The following is an 18,326-nucleotide window of genomic DNA, read 5'->3' as shown; positions in this document are numbered from 1 at the left end:
ACGCTTAGTGCAAATCTGGGGCAATTCCGCCCAATGTCTCTTCCTTAGACAGTTACGTGTTTCGATGGGCGTCTGGATTATGGGAAATATCTCTCTCTTTGCACTCCCTGTATGAAGGAAGATGATTTGCAGCTTCCCCTTGGAATGTTGCCTTGCATTTTTAAGCAGTTTGCTCTGTCTCAGTTCAAATTGCAAAGTTTTCAGTCATTTGAAAGCTGAAAAATCGTATTTTCAAAAATAAAGGGGCATAGCCTTGTAACACTACATGTGACTCGAGTCCCACTATTACATGGTTAGTGCCTAAAGCCTTCAGGTAGCCAAGAATGGACAAAAGAACAAATAAGAAATTAAGCTGACGGCATTTGTAGGGCTTCAGTTCCATGGGAATCTGCAATCCTTCACTACCTCAGGGAAATGGGCATTCTTCACTTATGCTGAGATGGTGAATAAAAGCGCACTATTTGACCATGGAGGGTCATCACAGCTGAGCACAACCTGTCATCAGAAGCAGTGCAACTCAAATGACTCTTAACTGCTCTCTGAAATGATCTAGTAAGCCACTCAGGGATGGGCAACAAATGCTGGCTTTGCCTACATCCCAGGAAAGAATGAAGAAAAAAATTCACTCAACATGCATTCACTCAACATGCATTCACTCACTGACTCAGCAGCCCCTCTTCCCAAAACCACCACCCCCACTCACTCACCAGCCCTTCTCCCCTTCCCATCTTTTGGTCTAGTTTCTGGTGCCTGTGAAGCAAGTCACTATCCTTGGGTAAGGAGCCTGTACAGCAGGCACACGGGGGCAGAAACACAGTCAAGCTTGAAGCCACCGCTCACCTTCCTGGCTCAGGCCGCATGGCCTGTACTCTCAGTCAGTCTTTGCCACCTTCTAACTGCACCAAATCGGCACAGAAACATGCCAGGCCCTCTCAAACCCGCCACTAGAAGTGTTTTCTGAAATTAAAGAACACTTTGGGCTTATTGTCCACCCCATGCTGTTTGTTGGAATCGATGTAGTGAGTCCCGAGTTGTGCCACCTGAGCCTCCGGATTGGGCCATCTCCTCTCCACACTCACCATTGCTGCTCGGAGGAGGGGCAGCCTCACAACCACAAATGAGACCTCAGTGACCAGTTAGGGGGTCGCGACCCACAGTTTGGTAACCCCTGTTTTAAGCAGATCAGCATGGGACTACCATATAACAGAATAAGCCTCAACTGAGAAACATACTAGTTCAGTACAAGCTGAACTCACCAGAATCACACACTAACCATCATAAAGAGAGAAAATCAAAGTACATGTCCCGAGGCACAATCTATTTTTTACTATGAGATATATTAGGGGATAATTTTATCAATTCCAGTAGGTTCAAAACCGCAACAATATCACAAGGGCTGTGTCTCTTAATATTAACAAGACGTTTTGCTGGAAAGAGAATTATTCTGTACAAGCAGTCCTTCCAGTTTAATCTTCTCGAACCCAAAGGCCTATTGAAGTTGCTGCAAACCTACAGAGGTGGGCATTCTCCTTACCCCCTTCCCAGCTCTACTTCAGCACCACCTCTCACGACCCTTCACCATATCTCTAAGCTGTCACAATGTTCATCTGACATCCAGTGCTGGATGAGCAGAAATTTCCTCCAAATAAATATCGGGAAGACCATAGCCATTCTCTTTGGCCCCTAGAACATGCTCCGTTCCCTAGCCAGTGACTCCATCCCTCTCCCTGGCCACTGTCTGAAACTGAACTAGACTGTTCGGAGTTGTATTTGACCCCAAAATGAGTTTTTGAACTCATGTCGTCACCGAATCACACTGTCTGACTCTTGTCGCACCTCAGCTCATCTGCTGTTGAAACCCTTCTTTTATGTCTAGACTTGACTATTTCAACACAGTCCTGATTGGACTCCCATCTTCTACCCTGCTCCCCTCCCACCCAACAATAAACTAAGCCCATCCAAATCTTTGCTGCCTGTATCCTAACTCACACTATGTCATTTACCCATCATCCCTCTGCTTGCCCAATTACAATGGCTTCCGGTCCAGCTTCATCTCAAGTTTAAAATTCTCATCCTTGTCTTCAAATCCCTCCATGGTCTCACTCCTCCCTATCTCTGTAACCTCCATCAGCCCCACAACCCTCTGAGGTACCTACACTTCTCCAACCCTGGCCTCCTGCACATCTTGATTTGAATTGCTGCAGCTATGGCGGCCATGTTTTCAGGTGCCAATGACCAGTCTCTGGAATTCACTCCCGAGATCTCTCTGCCTCTCTTTCCTCCTTCAGGATTCTCCTTAAAACCTATTTCTTTGACCATGTTTTTTCTCATCTGCCCTAATATCTCCTGTGTGGTTCAGTGTCAGATTTTGTTTGATAATACTCCTGCTTGCCTTGGGACAATTCCCTATATTAAAGATCAATAGCTGTTGTTAATTTAGGGCTATACCTCCATAGTATTACAGGTTGAGAATTCTGTGATTCCAGCTATCTGGATCCCACCCTTGGAGTCTTCTCGCAAATCTAGAAACCCTGAGGAAGGGTTCAAGAGATCACGGATCATCTCATTGTAAATCTGAAACAAAAAAAAATGAGGAAAACGTATTATTTATTACCAATGTTCTTCACTTTTACTAACTAAACATTCTTAACATCATATCATTCTTCTCCATTGACATCATCACCGTATTTTGAGATAAGTGAATGGATTAAACTTTAAATTTAATTCTCAAGCTCCACAGATCCCCCAGGACTGAGCCATAAAAAGCCAGATCTTTTCAGGCTTGATCCCCAGTATGTGCTCAGTCAGGTGACAACAGAAGACCTGCAGCTGGCCTCTGTATCACTGGTCTGGGGAATGTAAAATCAGCCTGGGTTCCCTTGCTGGTTGTTATCCAGCAATAGTTTAACACTGTATGTATGCAGACATCAGATAGGGACCAGGACTATTTCCTCCTCCCCCACACTCTATTTAATTAACTTTCCAACACTCACTGTCTAATTAAAATGCAAAAACAAAAATAAACTATTTAAAATACACTTACAAGCTTTGAAATTAAACATATGTTTGCAAGAATACTGTAATCAGCTAGGCAGTAAAAATATGCTGAACTGATAACATTGAACCAAAAAGCCCCGCTCACATAATCCAAACATGCTAAAAAACGGAATGTTTTTTTTAGCTTTTATGTCCTGATCATATTTGATTTCTGCTTGCGATATTATTAACATTCTTGATGAGCTAAACATTTGGACCTCGAGGTTTTGCTTGGGCCAATCCATGATTGGCGCAAATTGTGCTCAAAATTACAATTGCTTTAGAAGTGTCTCTTATTGCTTATGTTTTCATTCACATTCAGTGCCATAAATAAAATCTTCCCTGAACCGGTGACATCAGGCAGCACTTTTTGAACCTCATGAATACTTAATCTGCTTTCAGCACTAAATGAGCAGTGCATTATTAAGAGAGTGCTGAATTGTTGGAAGTGCTGTTCTTCAGATAAGATTTTAACTCAGGCCTGTTCAAGTGAATACAAAATACCCCATTCATCAAAGAAAAGCAGGGAGTACCTCCATTCACTCATCAACCAACAACATCAAAACAATATCTGTTCATTTATGTATTGAATGTTCATGGGATCTTGTTGTGTGCAATGGACCGCTGCAACAACCTAAACAATGATGTCTGCCTTCCAGACCATTTCATTAATGGTGAAGTGCTTGAAGCCTGTGGGGGTGATAAAGGTGCTATGCAAACACCAGTTCTTTTTTTCTGGTCTCTGATTAGGGTGTTGAAGTTAGGAGGACTAAAGCTATCGGGTACCAGACATTTGCTGATATTATTCTAAAGGACATTTAATGACAGCAGCACTCCAAAAGATAACTTTCCTGTCGTTTCCAATATACTTTCCAACTTTCTCTCCTTTGCTGAAAGCACTGACTGATGCTGGAATACTGGTCAGTGGTGCCACTGCCCCCAGCCACCTGGTTAGTATTCTTCATGTGTGATCCCAAACAGCACGTTATACCTGGGGGCATTTCTCCACAAAAATATACTTGATTTGTAAACTAGATGAGATATATATATATATATATATATATATATATATAACATTATAAAACATTTCAACTTGAAAATTACAGAAATTGCAATAGAATTCAACATGTCTCCATTACAGCATGTTCCACCCTGAGGTGCCTCAATACAATTGTAATACTTTTAATATTTACAATATACATTCCATGTCTGGCATGTAGCCTGAGGGCAAAATATTTCAAATTGTAGATTACAGAAAGTGCAATAGAATTCAACTTGTCTCCATACAGCATGTTCCACTCTGAGCTGCTTCAATACAAATTTAATATCTACTCCTTATTAGGCATATAGCCTAATTGATAGCAGAGGGGTTCTACACAGTTTCTAGCCCCTCTGTGTATTATGGCTGAAAGGCCTTAGACAGTGTCCTTTCAACCACCTAGCTTTAGTGCATCCCTCAACACGTTGTCCTGGACCTTGAATTGTGCCAGTCTGCATAATACCTGGGAGCAATAGAGTCAATCCTGATCTTGTAAAGGTCAGGCATCCACAGATTCCAGCAGGAACACAACACCCATGGTCTCAGAGATGTTCAGTACAAATGCAGGTACAGCTCAACACTGCCCTATGGGACCTGTGTGCTTTGCCTGGCTCAGTCCCACACATGGTAATATAGGTTGGTAATTAGCCTTTGTCCACAAGGGGCTGTAGGCATCTTTCTCTATTAGTTATATAGCTTGAGGGGCACCAGTTCACATCAAGCATGGTGCAGGTGAGGAGATAGGTCCCGAGTCTACCTCAGCTGGAACAGGAATTGAACCAGCAGCATGGGCATTATTCTGAACCACATGCCAGCCACCTAGCCAACTGAGCTAACTGGTTCCTTATTTGGTAGCATATAGACATTTAATAACAGCATCACTAGAGTCCCCCAGGTTTCTGGTTAAGTAAGTTTGGGTTTACCTCCAAGTAAGACATAGAGACATTATAATCCATGTTTTCGCTTGTAGCTTCAATTGCCTTGAAGAGATCATTCAGAGTTTGGACATAGATTCCAGGCTTACAGTCCATCCCCAGCATTGTGTAAGTCTTACCAGCTCCTGTAAGAAATAAAATGCTTGTGGTAAATCTCCATATTTCAATGGTAATGCACTTGCCTGTGGACCAGATGGTAAATTGCTATTGCCTCAATTACATTACTATTTGTATCAATTATGGTTTTGAAGGGAATGATTACAGCAAGTGGAAAAATATTCACACTGAATGGAGAAACTGCTATGAGATAGATTTTCATATGTACTGCAAAACAGGGCTGAACATTTTTTTTCTGTTTGTGGTCTTTGCTTTATATATCATTAGAAAATGTCACACAGCTAAAGGTGGCAAAAGTCTAAAAATGTATTAGTTCCCAATGATATTTATCACTTTAATCAGTGCGTGTGTATAAAAGCAACATGTTATTTAGGGGGATTGGGGGAGGGGATTCACCTCTATGTTTTTGTTACCAAATGCCAACCAATCAATTTGGCTCATGGGTTCGAATGGTAAAGAGGATGAGGCACGCTCAAAGTGTGCAAGTTAAACATCTTCAAAAGAAAATAAAGAACAAACAAAGAACAAAGAAAAGTACAGCACAGGAACAGGCCCTTCAGCCCTCCAAGCCTGCGCCAATCATATTGCCCATCAACTAAAACATTTTGCACTTCCGGGGTCCGTATCCCTCTATTCCCATCCTATTCATGTATTTGTCAAGCTGCCTCTTAAACACCACTATCGCACCTGCTTCCACCACCTCCTCTGGCAGCGAATTCCAGACACTCACTACCCTCTACGTAAAAAACTTGCCCCGCACATCTCCTTTATAGTTTTCTCCTCTCACCTTAAATCTATGTCCCCTAGTAATTGACTCTTCCACCCTGGGAAAAAGCTTCTGACTATCTACTCTGTCCATGCCACTCATAATTTTGTAAACTTCTATCAAGTCGCCCCTCAACGTCCGTCGCTCTAGTAAGAACAATCCGAGTTTCTCCAACCTCTCCTCATAGCTAATAACCTCCAGACCAGGCAGCATCCTGGTAAACCTCCTCTACACCCTCTCCAACGCCTCCATATCCTGCTGGTAATGTGGCGACCAGAATTGCATGCAATATTCCAAGTGTGGCCTAACCAAGGTTCTATACAGCTGCAGCATGACTTCCCAGCTTTTATACTCAATACCCCTGCCAATGAAGGCAAGCATGCCATTTGCCTTCCTGACTGCCTCATTCACCCGCGTTGCCACTTTCAGTGACCTGTGGACCTGTACACACAGATCCATCTGCCTGTCGATGCACTTAAGGGTTCTGCCATTTACTGTATAATTCCTGCCTGTATTAGACCTTCCAAAATGCATTACCTCTCATTTGTCCGGATTAAATGCCATCTGCCATTTCTACGCCCAAGTCTCCAACCGATGTATATCCCGTTGTATCCTTTGACAATCCTCTTCACGGTCTGCAACTCCTCCAACCTTAGTGTCTTCTGCAAACTTACTAATTAGCCCAGTTACATTTTCCTCCAAACCATTTATGTATACTACAAACAGCAAAGGTCCCAGCACTGATCCCTGCAGAACTCCACTAGTCACAGCTCTCCATTCAGAAAAGCTCCCTTCCACTACTACCCTCTGTCTTCTATGACCAAGCCAATTCCGTATCCATCTTGCCCGTGCGACTTTACCTTCTGTACCAGTCTGCCATGAGGGACCTTGTCAAAGGTCTTACTGAAATCCATGTATATAACATCCACTGCCCTTCCATCGTCGATCATCTTTGTCACTTCCTCGAAAAACTCGTTCAAGTTAGTGAGACACGACCTCCCCTTCACAAATCCATCATAAAGAAGCACACCAGCCAGCTGATGGGCTGATGCAACTGGGATCATCCAAGGCTGACAAGAAGGACTCAGTGGCATAAGAATTCAGTGTTTGGTTACTTTACCAGCTAGTAACAAGGACAAATTCCTGGTTAAGCTGGCTATAAATCTGCAGTCAACAGTTGGCATGAATTTATTGAGGAGAACTGCCTTCTGATTGATATCTCTCTGAGAAGCCATGACCTCCAAGGTCAGTAAACCCTGTGGCGTGGTTATCTATGAGTCAGTTGTAGATGCCTTTTGTGATGCCCCTAGTCTCCTAGCTTCCATCCTAATTTTTTTTATTCATTCATGGGCTGTGGGCATCGCTGGCTACGTCAGCATTTATTGCCGATCCCTAATATCCCTTGAGAAGATGGTGGTGAGCTGCCTTTCCTCCATATCCTCCTCTTTATAATGTAGGAATAAAGAACTCCATTCTTTACCCCTCCAAAAATAGCAGTTGTACTCACATTAAATTCTGGAAGCATTGGGAAATAAAATGCTTAATATGCAAAAGACTCCAAAAATCATAGTCCCATGCATGTGTGTTTTGGCTATGTCTTAAAATAAATTGTCCACACTACCTGTAGGTCCATATGCAAACACTGTAGCATTATATCCAGAAATGACACCGCTAATCAGGTCCTTAGTGGTGGCCAGGTAAACATCCTCCTAAAACAACAATAAATACAATCCAGAAAAGAGTTTTAATTAAATCTGCAGTAATACGGAGATCAGTCTTTATGCTCATGCAGTATTAATGGCTCTGGGAATTTTTAGAATGTATTAATATTGTTCTTATCCTCATTAAGGTTACAGTTATAGTATACCAGTAACAAAGGGGTCACCCTTTGAAGTATATGGTTTCTAAATGCAGGTTTGAATACAAACAGTTATTTTAGATGTCTTCCTGTAAGAGTGAACAATTTAATTGTGGCCATCAAAATGAGGAATGGTAGTTATGATAACCAGGATGTCACAGATAACACAAGACTTGCCATCATGTCTCCTCTCTGGCTACCCAGTGACATCCTTCCATTCAGGTCTTTCAATACACCATTCAGTACATGGTTCCACCATCTCAGCCTCAACCTTATTGTGATCTTTTCATACACTCCATCTTCCTTGTTCCAAAATCATCCTGTGTATTCTTCTGTCAAAATGTAACTGTGCAGAGTGTTGATTGGATCTCAGTCTTATGCATATATCCATTGAGACTTCACTCTCTCTTTCCCAGAGGGGCTCCCTAGTATATCCAGGAACACAATAAGCTGAACATCAACTTTCCATGGGCAAAGGTTATGTCCAGAGTGTAAGGAAAAGGTTAGAAACATGAAGGAGGGATGAAGAAAGCAAGCATTAATAGAGAAGGGGTGTAAGTGATAGACACCTTTAAATCTACTGAGGGATGGCAGTGCTGAAGAGTGGAAAATGATTCACCTGGGCACTCTGTATCAGCACCAAGCCTCCCAGGGACCAATATTAGCAGTCGTTACTTCAGCTGCTTAGGCACCAAGCTTTAGAATTCCCTCTTGAAATCTCTCTGCTCCTCCCTGCCTCTCTCTCTCTCTCTCTCTCCCTCCCCTTTAAGACTCTCCTATGACCACACTTTTGCTTATCCTAACGTCTCCTTATGTGGCTCAGTGTCAAATTTTCTTTGAAAACGCTCCTGTGGAAGCGACTTGAAACACTTTACTACATTAAATAAATGTAAGATGTTGTTGTTACACTACAGACAGATAAGTATAAAGTTAAACTCAAGATCTACATATCAATTTTACAGGATCACTTTAAAATGCACCAATCTGATTTTTTGAACTATGAAAAGCCTTAAACTATCACTTCAGCTAGGAATTAGGCTCAGACTAGGATAGGTTTCAAAACTAAAATCATTTGTCTCGCGCTTGTTGAGGTCTGGTGTAGATTCCTAAGGAGGCCCCAGGAATAAATGGACGAACCCAGTTAACTGCCCTATCTTCAATGTTAAGGATAGTAAAATAGCTTCCAGCAGCACCAACTAGACAATCCAGTTTTTGATTGACACTCAAATCTGGGTTACTTAATGGAGATCTGTACAGTCCTGAAGCAATTCATCCCAGGGAGCAAGAAGAATTATGAGGGTCAAGCTCCAATAGCAAAAACAAATGTCCTTTTAGGCTCCTGAAGGAGCAAGGTTGATAAAAGTTAATGGAGGAGGCTGCAGCTTCGATTGTTCTACTTTCTTACCTTCAGGAAAAAACACATTAAGCCTATACAGCAAAGCACGTTAAGAAGGTAATAGGCTGGCAACAAATATAAACATAAACTTTATTGGGGTTAGGCGAAGCAGTGAATTCAAGTGTTGTCCTGTGGTTAGATTCCAGTTAGATTAATTAAAGTCTTCTGTCTCTGATAGACGTCTGGGTCCATAGGGAAAGAAGTTTGGGCATCAGTCCAAGCTGCAACATCAGACTAGCAGTGCTAGAACTAATTGGCAGTCTACCTTTGAGAGGCCAGAAAGATGTCTGGTGTGAACATTCAGAATATTGCACTGGCACAGCAGGAGGTTGGAATAAAGATGTATTGCTGCAGTGTGAAAGAACATATACAATGTATTGAAATTATGCTATATCTGACAAAAGGTGGAAACTGTAAAACATATCAAAACAACCACCCCACCCTCAACTTCTCTCTCCCCCCGCCCCCCACCTTAAACCAGCTTATATTTCACCTCTCTCCTAACTATACTTCAGTTCTGTTGAAGGTTCATGTGGACCCGAAACATCAGCTCTTTTCTTCTCCACCGATGCTGCCAGACCTGCTGAGTTTTTCCAGGTAATTCTGTTTTTGTTCAAAATATTGTGGCACTGATATCCCTTAGTGTGAACACAAATTGCTTTCAGCACCAAATTGTAATCACCTTTAATATGCTCACAAATATTATAGGAACAATAAATGTATAAAAAGTCGATGCAACGAAGGGTCATCTTTTGCAAAAGGGTTGTAATGTAACAGACCAAGCTCTATTGCATCAAGCCCTTTCCTTAAGAACCATGACACTTTGGTGACACATGCACAGAATTATTTTCTACTAAGTGAGTCTCTACCTGGGTGGAAGTGTGATCAAACACCACATCAAACATAAATGTTCGCTCACGGGACCTATTAGCTCGCAAGATGTCATCTGGATCTTCCGTTGGATCCATCAAAACGACCATCTGCACAAAACAAAATCCAGAAAAGAATAGTAAATAGGTAGTCGGGAAAGTCATCAGATGAATGCAGCTTCAGAAATACTGTAAAACAGCAGGGATGAAGAAGAGTTAGTATAAACAGAAATGTCTAAAGCAGGCATTAGAAAGGACAGCTTTGATTGAGGAGATAGCTTCAATGCATGTATGATGGGCTGACGGCCTCCTCCTGCAGTGGAATTTCTGTGATGCTGTAGAGGGTTGCTTTTTTCCGATTGTGTGGAGCCTTGCCCAATACCCACGGGGAGGTAGAATCATAAGCAGCCTGCACACAATTGTCCAACATGCATGCATACCTATGAAGCAAGGTTGCTGCCAGTAAGATTGGTTGCTAGGCATCAACCATCGGACTAGTGTAATAGCAACAAGGCACAAAAAGCAAGGAATGAAAAGATTACTAAAGACTTATTAAAAATACTATTAAATTTACTGGATTCAAAATGCATTCCTTTAGCAATCTTCCAACTTGTGAGATGATGGCTGGCATCTTGGTGGTCAACTCTCTGTTAAACATCGGCTGGTGTAGCACAGGAGTCCCACTCTGGCATGGCAGTCTCTGCCACATTTGTTGCAGGTGAAGACGGTGGGCTGAGTTTTCCATGCCAGCTGGCATTGGGCGTGTTTGGCGGTGTGAGCGGAGAATATGGCAAGAAGGCCAGAAATCGGTTTTGCAAGGTTGTGAAACCAGTCTGCGATTGTCCACTCAACCCGTCGATGGTGGGATGCGTTTCCCGCTATTGGACGTCGGGACCCTCATTGTAATACATCTGCATGTCATTATAAGACCAGGCCGCCGGAATCATCCCCCCCACGCTAGATCGTCCACCCACGTCAGCAGGAAAACACGCTGGTGCGGAACATGTCTTGACAAGTGTGACTTGCACAAGTCAGGACTTACCACCAGGGCCTTGGTCACATCGTGGACATCCGAGCAGCGGAAGATGCTGGAGCCCAACAGCAATGGAACACTAGAGGAATGTCCATGGCATGCTGGGTGGAAGGTGGAAAGTCACCGTTGAGGGTCTGCTCACAACGGATGATGGTTGAAGGGGTGGAGAGGAAGGTCCAGCTGTGTTTGGGGTGGGAGATGTACGGGGGTGCAGGAGAGGAAAGTCTAAGATCGACTGGGAGAGAAAGAGGTGTCAGGGGAGGGTGTGAGGTTGGGAGGGGGAGAATAAAACTGTCAAGTGGATTGAGGTTTGGAGGGCTAATGAAGGTGTTGGGGGATCAGATTGGGAGGGGAGGAACAACGATGTCGGAGATGTGAGGTTGGAAGGGGGGAATGAAGGCGTCGGGTGGGGTGAGGTTGGGAGGAGGTAATACCGATGTTGCGGGGGAGTTTGGGAGGTGGGGAGGGAGTATGGGGGAGGAGGGGTTAACAGGGCAGAAGATAGCAACTGGGGGCTAGGTGTAAGGGGGGTGTAAGGTGTAAGGGGAGGTGCTCAGAGGGGGGAGGAAGTGTGGCGAGGGGAGGGAGTCCAGAGGCAGGAAGGAGTGCGGAGAGGGGTGGGAGTAAGGATGGAGGAAGAAGTAAGGCTGGAAGAAGTAAGGATGTCTGAAGAAATCAGGAAGGGGGAAGAACTAAGTGGAGGGGTGATGAGGTCCGGGGGTGGGGTAAAGACCAAGGGAGGATGGGGGGGACTCGTGGGGGCGGAAGAGTTCCAGGGAGGGAAGGGGTTCTGGGAGGAAAGGAATTCTGGAGCGGGGGATGGCTCCAAGGGGGGAAGGGGTCTAGAGGGGGTTAATGTTCAGGTGAACATGCAAGGGAGGGCTGTGATGAGTCCATGTCTGCCTCCTGGGGAGTGAATTGAGGGTGGGCGTGGTACGAGGGAATGGTGAGAATGACTGAGGGTAGAGTGAGGCAGTAGGATGGGAGGGTGAGGGTTCAAGGGTAGCGGTAGAAGGGATGGCGAGGGTGGCGTTGGGTACTTCGAGGCAGAACTGGATCCTGGGGGTGAGAAGGATGAGGTTGGAGAGGTTAATGTGGATGGGGGTGGGATTTTCGGGAAAGGAGGGAATGTGCATGTTCACCTGGGCATCCCCGAAAGAAAAGGATTCTGGCTGATAGATCACGGATGGGAGGTGATGCCTGGGGGCTCAACAGTGATGGGGGAAAGGAAAAGGGTGACTGGGGAAGGTAAAGGATGGAGGAACGAATGAAATACTGTATCACCACCATGCTGTCTAAATTGAATGTGAGACAAGAGTCGTGGCGGGCAAGATCAGGTGCTGCATGGGAGTGAGATCAGTGGGTGGAGATGCAGGTCAGCTCAGACAGACACCTGAAAGCAAACCCCAGCAGGCAGCACTCAAAATATTCAGGATATTGAGGTGAGTGTGATAGGATCCGTGTGTGTGGGAGAGTGCTTGCACTAGGCTCTGAAAGGCCCTGCCATACGCACACACTTCTCCCTCCAGAATCACTCGTTGGCCAGCTGCTCCCTCTGCAGTGACAGAGGAGGAGGTTGAGGGGCTCACAGGCAAAGAGGACTCGGAGGGAGTGGACAGCTGCTGAGATTCCTGAGTGAATGGCCCAGGGGTGTCCAGCTGCTGCTCCTCCTCCCTTTGGGTGCCCAAGGGCCCCGGCCTGACTCCTTGAGGGGAAGGAGCACCTGAATGTACATCTAGATGCCCCGTTTCCCTCTCGTGTTGCCACTGCAGGAACTCACCCATAGCTCCCGCGATGGAGTGTAGGTCTGGGCACATCTCCGCATTCTGCTGGATCAGGGTCTCTATGGCGTTTGCCAAACTCCCCATGGAAACCTCCATATGCACACGTGTGGGCACCACTTCATCAGAGAGCAGGCAGACGCACTCCTCTGACTCGCGAGCCATTCTGCTGAGGGCTCCCAACAGCTCTGTGTGATGTTCTCCCGCCTTCTGCTGACTCTCCACGATGAGTAGGGAGGCCGAATCCAGAGACTCGTCATCTGACTCGGACCTCACAGGTGCCTCTTCCCCAGCAGTCCTCCGAGTGCCGGGGAGCGCAGCCGCACTCTGCTGATGTGAGCAGGTTTCTCCTGCAGGAAAACAGATGGAGAGAGTGTGAGCAGGACACGTGGCACTGCGTGGAATGTTTGTGTGTGAGCGGGATAAGGATGTGAGCTCCAGGGGATATGAGCCTGATGGAGATGTGAGGGAGTGTGTGAGAGTTAGTGGTGTTGTCCCTTGAGGTGTGAGATCCCTGTGGGTGTGTGATGGGTTTGTGAGTGTGTGAGTTGAGAGTGATGAGAAGAGTGACTTACCCTGGCAGAACGGATGAGACCATTCATCCTGTAGCGGCACTGGGGGCTGTCCTCTTTTGCAGGGCATTGGCGCTGACCACCATTGCCACCGCCCCCCCCATGCTGGGCTGGTGATGCTGCTGCCCCGTCCTGTGGCCAGAGCGGGGGTGGTGGTGTAGATGACATCACGGCAGGTATCCACAGTGTCCAAAAGGCACTTGAGTGACGTGTCACTAAACTGGTGGGCTGCAGTCTTTTTGCCTTTTGGGTCATCCTGTCTTCTGTGCAGCAGTCCTGGGCTGGAAGCACTGAGAGGTGTGCACGCGGTTGCACTTTAAATGTGGTGCCTGATGTGATGAAGAAGCAAGGTGACTGTGTGGCGGGCGAATGAGAACGCTCCTGCCATGGAAACGGCATGTTTCCCGGGAATGCATAATTAATGGGGCGGGTTTGGGATGATACGGCATGAGGAGCCATCATTGCCGCCAACAGTTAAAACGCTGGCCGGGATTTTCCATGCCTGCCGGTGTTGGGCGCGTTCGGTGGTGTGAGCGGACAATATGGCAAGAAGGTCAAAAATCGGTTTCATGACGTCATGAAAGCAGTTTGCAATTGTCCACTCCGCCCACTGTTGGCAGGCCGTGTTCCCCGCCATCAGATATTGGACATCGGGAATGTCATTGCATATCATCATAAGGACAGCCGGCCAAACTCATCCCGACCCTCCTCCCCCGGATTATCCACCCACGTCGGCGGGAAAACATGCCAATATGTTTCACAACACCATATATAAGGCGTGCACTTGGCGGGGGCTGCACTTCATTCGGGGCTTCAAGGTTTGTTTGCCCATCTTGCTCTGGTCAGCACTCGCAGTCATCAGCGCCAGGCTTCACAGACAGCACCACATCACTTTTAGGAGGGTTCAATGCAGGTCTCTGTCTACCAGGTCAGCCGTATGTGGGTGGCTTTTCAATGGCTGCAGGGCAAGGTCTTGCTTGGGGAAGGGGGAGAAGTGGCCTCAGGCAAGGGAAGAGGTTGCAGGGTGAGGGCTGTACTGGAGATGGTGGGTAACCCAGGGTGTGAGTGGGGGACACATATTGATTTGTGCAAGTGGCCTCAAGAGGATGTGGGCTGAGGAGGCAGTTTCCATAGGAGTTAAGGCCATATTGACATGTGAGGGTATGTGTGTGAGAATGGGTGGCGATGTCCCTTGAGCTGGCAGTGAGTGAAGTGCCAGCGAACGTGTGATGGGCTTGAGAGTATGAGTTTAGAGTGATGAGATGGTTGGCATACCCTGGCTGCACAGATGAGATTATTCATCCCCTATCTGCTTTGGATGGCCAACCTCTTCTGTGCAGCATTGGCACTGATCATCACTGCCATCACCTACCAAGCTGGAGTGGTAACGTCACTGCCCCTCCTGCGGCCACAGCAGAGGTAGAGGACATCACAGCAGCCTCCACAGGGTCCTAAAGGCACTGGAGAGCTGCAGTCTTCTTGCCTTTCAGGGCCATGTCTTTTTTGCTGCTGTCCTGGGCTGGAAGCACCGAGAACGACTGTATTTTAAATGTGGTGCCTGGCGTGATGAAGCGACACTCAGACAAATTGGAGCCCGCCCACCATCGAAACAGCGGGTAACCCGGGAATGCACAATTAATGCGGCGGGCTTGGGGTGATACGGCGTGAAAAGCTGCCATTGCGGCCGGTGGGTAAAACTAAGTGCCAATCTGGGATGGTTCTGCCCGTTGTTTTTCCCATCCGTAACCGTACTTAGTGAAAATCTGGGACGATTCTGCCCAGTGGGTTAAGAAGGTGCAGAACTCACGAGCCTCTGTTTTCGCAAATGAATTTTTAAATTAATGAACATACTTTTATTTTGAAGATACGGGCATTGATTCGGAGGTAGTTCAATTACGTTCATTTGTTTGCAGCAATGACTCATGCCCATTTTACTTGAATCTTAAAAAGGCTAGTTTACATATATGAACACCGATTTTAACTCAGGACAGGAGTCCAGGCTGGGACGGATGACAATCTGCCTAGTCCCCCAAAAGTGAAGTCGGGAGATTTTAATTCCCGGGCCTGACTAAAATTTCCCAACACTGACTCCCGCCTGAAGCCAGCAGGAACGGCATCAACACCAGTGACCAAAATTCATGGAGTCAGGCTGCCAGTGAAGACCCACAGAAATGGTCCCCGATGAGATAAGCAAGGGTTATTGAGGGAATTTTGGAAAGGGAGATTGTGGGATGGGGAGACATTCAGGGTTGGGAAGGCCCAAGGTATCCTCATGGATCCAGAATGCTCCTTCTAACACACAATAAGCCTTTAAAGATGAAAAGAGTTAGACTTGCCTGGGCCTTCTGTAGGCCAAGACCCTGCCTGCACCCAGCTTTTGATGTGGGTTTGAAACCGTGTAGTCTGTAGTCAGATCCTGCATTAAAACATCTTCTCTGATATTCTGTGATTTTTTTTTAAGAATATAAACATATTGACCTTCCAAGATGACCTAGCATAATCTCGACTTAATTGAAATATTCTTGTAGCCGACACTTACAGTTGACCCGTCAATAAAACACAATCATACATTAAAAGCTTGAGGGCATATTTTAATTTAGTTGTTCAGATTTGTGTTCTGACAGATGTTAAATACAATTTGATATGCAATGCTTCTTTTATGATGCATTACCTTTCGAGTCTGAAAGGGTGAAATTAACATTAACATTTAAATTTTAAACATTCACTCCCTCCGCCACTGACGCACAGTAGCAGCAGTGTGTACCATCTACAAGATGCACTGCAGCCACTCAACATGGCTCCTTCGACAGCACCTTCCAACCAGTGACCTCTACCACCTAGAAGGACAAGAGCAGCAGATGCATGGGAACACCACCACCTGCAACCTCCCCTCAAAGTCATACACCATCCTGACTTGGAAATATATTACCGTTCCTTCACTGTTGCCAGGTCAAAATCCCTCCCTAACAGCACTGTGGGTGTACCTACACCACATGGACTGCAGCAGTTCAAGAAGGTGGCTCACCAACACCTGCTCAAGGGCAATTAGGAATGGGGAACGAATGCTGGACTAACCAACGACGCCCACATCCTGCAAAATAATAAATTGGACATGGAAGGGAAGGCAAAATGCATTAGCTGACCATTATACGACTTGATTTGATTGATGTGTGAAACATTCAAGATTTACCCTCCTGGCTTGAAAGTGATTCAATTTGGGTCTTAGAACTGTATAAAAGCCAGGATATGTCATCACTTTGCCTGAAAAGGTTTGGATTATTCTGCCTTAAAGCTGTAGTTAATGGGTTAATCGATAGTTATGCTCAATATTTACTTATGTTGGAGTCAACAGAACTGAACATGGGACAGAACGCATCACAGGTGACTGATACGTGTCTTCACTCTTAGCCAATTTCACCACCCAAATCTCAGCAGTCAAGGTTACAACCAACCTGTTTGATCAGACTTTAAGTCATCCCTTCTATAATATCTCCTTTTTGGCTTGATATTGCCTTCACTCCTGTCATTATAAACCCCGTGATGACAAAGAAACCAAAAGAATCAAATTCACCAAATGACCATGAGAAAATCAATGAACAAGATTTCACTTTTAGGCTTTTACTTTAACAATCAAGCCAAAATCAACATAAATCAAGTGCGAGTTAATGGGCAAAGGGGAGTCCATATTATACAGAAAACAGCAGATACAATCAAGCATTTACTCAGCAGTGCATTCAGCATACGTGGTGCAAATTTCGACCAGAAAGTCCTTCAAAGTTCTGAATATTCCCTGGTAGAATTCTAACTCATTTTCTTTGAGGATTTAGTCTGATCCCTAGCCGACAGCAGCACCCATCCAACCTGAGTTCCACAGATGTGGTCTTCAACAAAATGGTGCACATCTGCAGAACTTCCTCAACTCTGCTTATGATGGCCTAGATGGCATGGATCCACCAGTGTTCCCTTCAAGTAACAAAAACAGCTGCAGCAAATGTGTATTTTTCTAGTTCCTGCTCCTGGATCCAGCCTCCGTCTTCTTCAGCCTGCCTGCACTGCACCACTGGGCTCTGAGCTCGAAAGGCTTTGTGTCTTTTATCTGGTTTCAACTAGTATCAATTTCCCCAGAAACCTGAAGTTTTCGTTTCAGTCTCAGTTTTAGTTTTCCTGGACACCTAAAGGTTCAGTTTTCCTTTCAGTTAGCTGAAGTTTCTGTTTCAGTTGTAGTTAGGGTCTGTCTCAAAAAATACAAGCTTTGAAACCATAGATGCTATGGCAGAGTGAAGCGTCTTGGTGTGTTTTCCTATGTTAAAGTCGCTATACAAATGGGCACTTTTTTGTTGTGGAATCTTGGTACCAGTAAATGCTAATCACTCTCATCAATAATAAATCCTATTCACAGGGTAATGACACGTTTTAAAACACATGTTGTTGGCTAACCTGCGATTCCTGGTAGTTACACCGAGGTTTGAGTGGCATACAAATACAGAATAAAAACAAACATAAACACGGCAATGGGATAAACTTGATGCAATCTTTGGCACATGCATCATTTATAAACATGATCATTTTAGACATCATTATTTCGAATGAAATGTGTTGGTTTCCTTTGAAGCAACATTTAGATGAGGGAATTACTAAATTATTTGATTTGATTGATATGTGAAACATTCAAGATTTACCCCTGGCTTGAAAATGATTCAATTTGGGTCTTAGAACTGTGTAAAAGCTAGAATATGTCATCATTTTGCCTGAAAAGGTTTGGATTATTCTGCCTTAAAGCTGTAGTTAATGGGTTAATAGAAGTTATGCTAATGAGCTAGTATGATGTATATCTTGTTGTAACAGTGACATCAGCAGTCATGTGCTAGAGACTCCGTGGAGCAGATGGAACAGTCTACTCATGAGAGGCATACCTACTCTGTAA

The 18,326-nt window shown here is 45.2% G+C and overlaps 1 protein-coding gene across 4 annotated transcripts in view; it reads right to left on the bottom strand.

Annotated features, from left to right (window-relative positions):
* Window positions 1-18,326, bottom strand: part of LOC144690838 (kinesin-like protein KIF19) — a 182,090-nt gene that overhangs the window by 104,505 nt on the left and 59,259 nt on the right. For all 4 annotated transcript variants that reach the window (XM_078558678.1, XM_078558679.1, XM_078558680.1 and 1 more), the window contains 4 exons: window positions 10,017-10,127; window positions 7,515-7,602; window positions 4,999-5,135; window positions 2,449-2,574 (listed from right to left, as the gene is read on the bottom strand). In XM_078558678.1, the coding sequence (XP_078414804.1) occupies window positions 2,449-2,574; window positions 4,999-5,135; window positions 7,515-7,602; window positions 10,017-10,127 (462 nt within the window). The remainder of the gene's footprint in view (window positions 1-2,448; window positions 2,575-4,998; window positions 5,136-7,514; window positions 7,603-10,016; window positions 10,128-18,326) is intronic.

Source organism: Cetorhinus maximus, chromosome 15 (genome assembly GCF_964194155.1).
Source record: "Cetorhinus maximus chromosome 15, sCetMax3.hap1.1, whole genome shotgun sequence".
NCBI lineage: Eukaryota > Metazoa > Chordata > Chondrichthyes > Lamniformes > Cetorhinidae > Cetorhinus > Cetorhinus maximus.
This window is presented reverse-complemented; position numbering and strand designations above follow the sequence as displayed.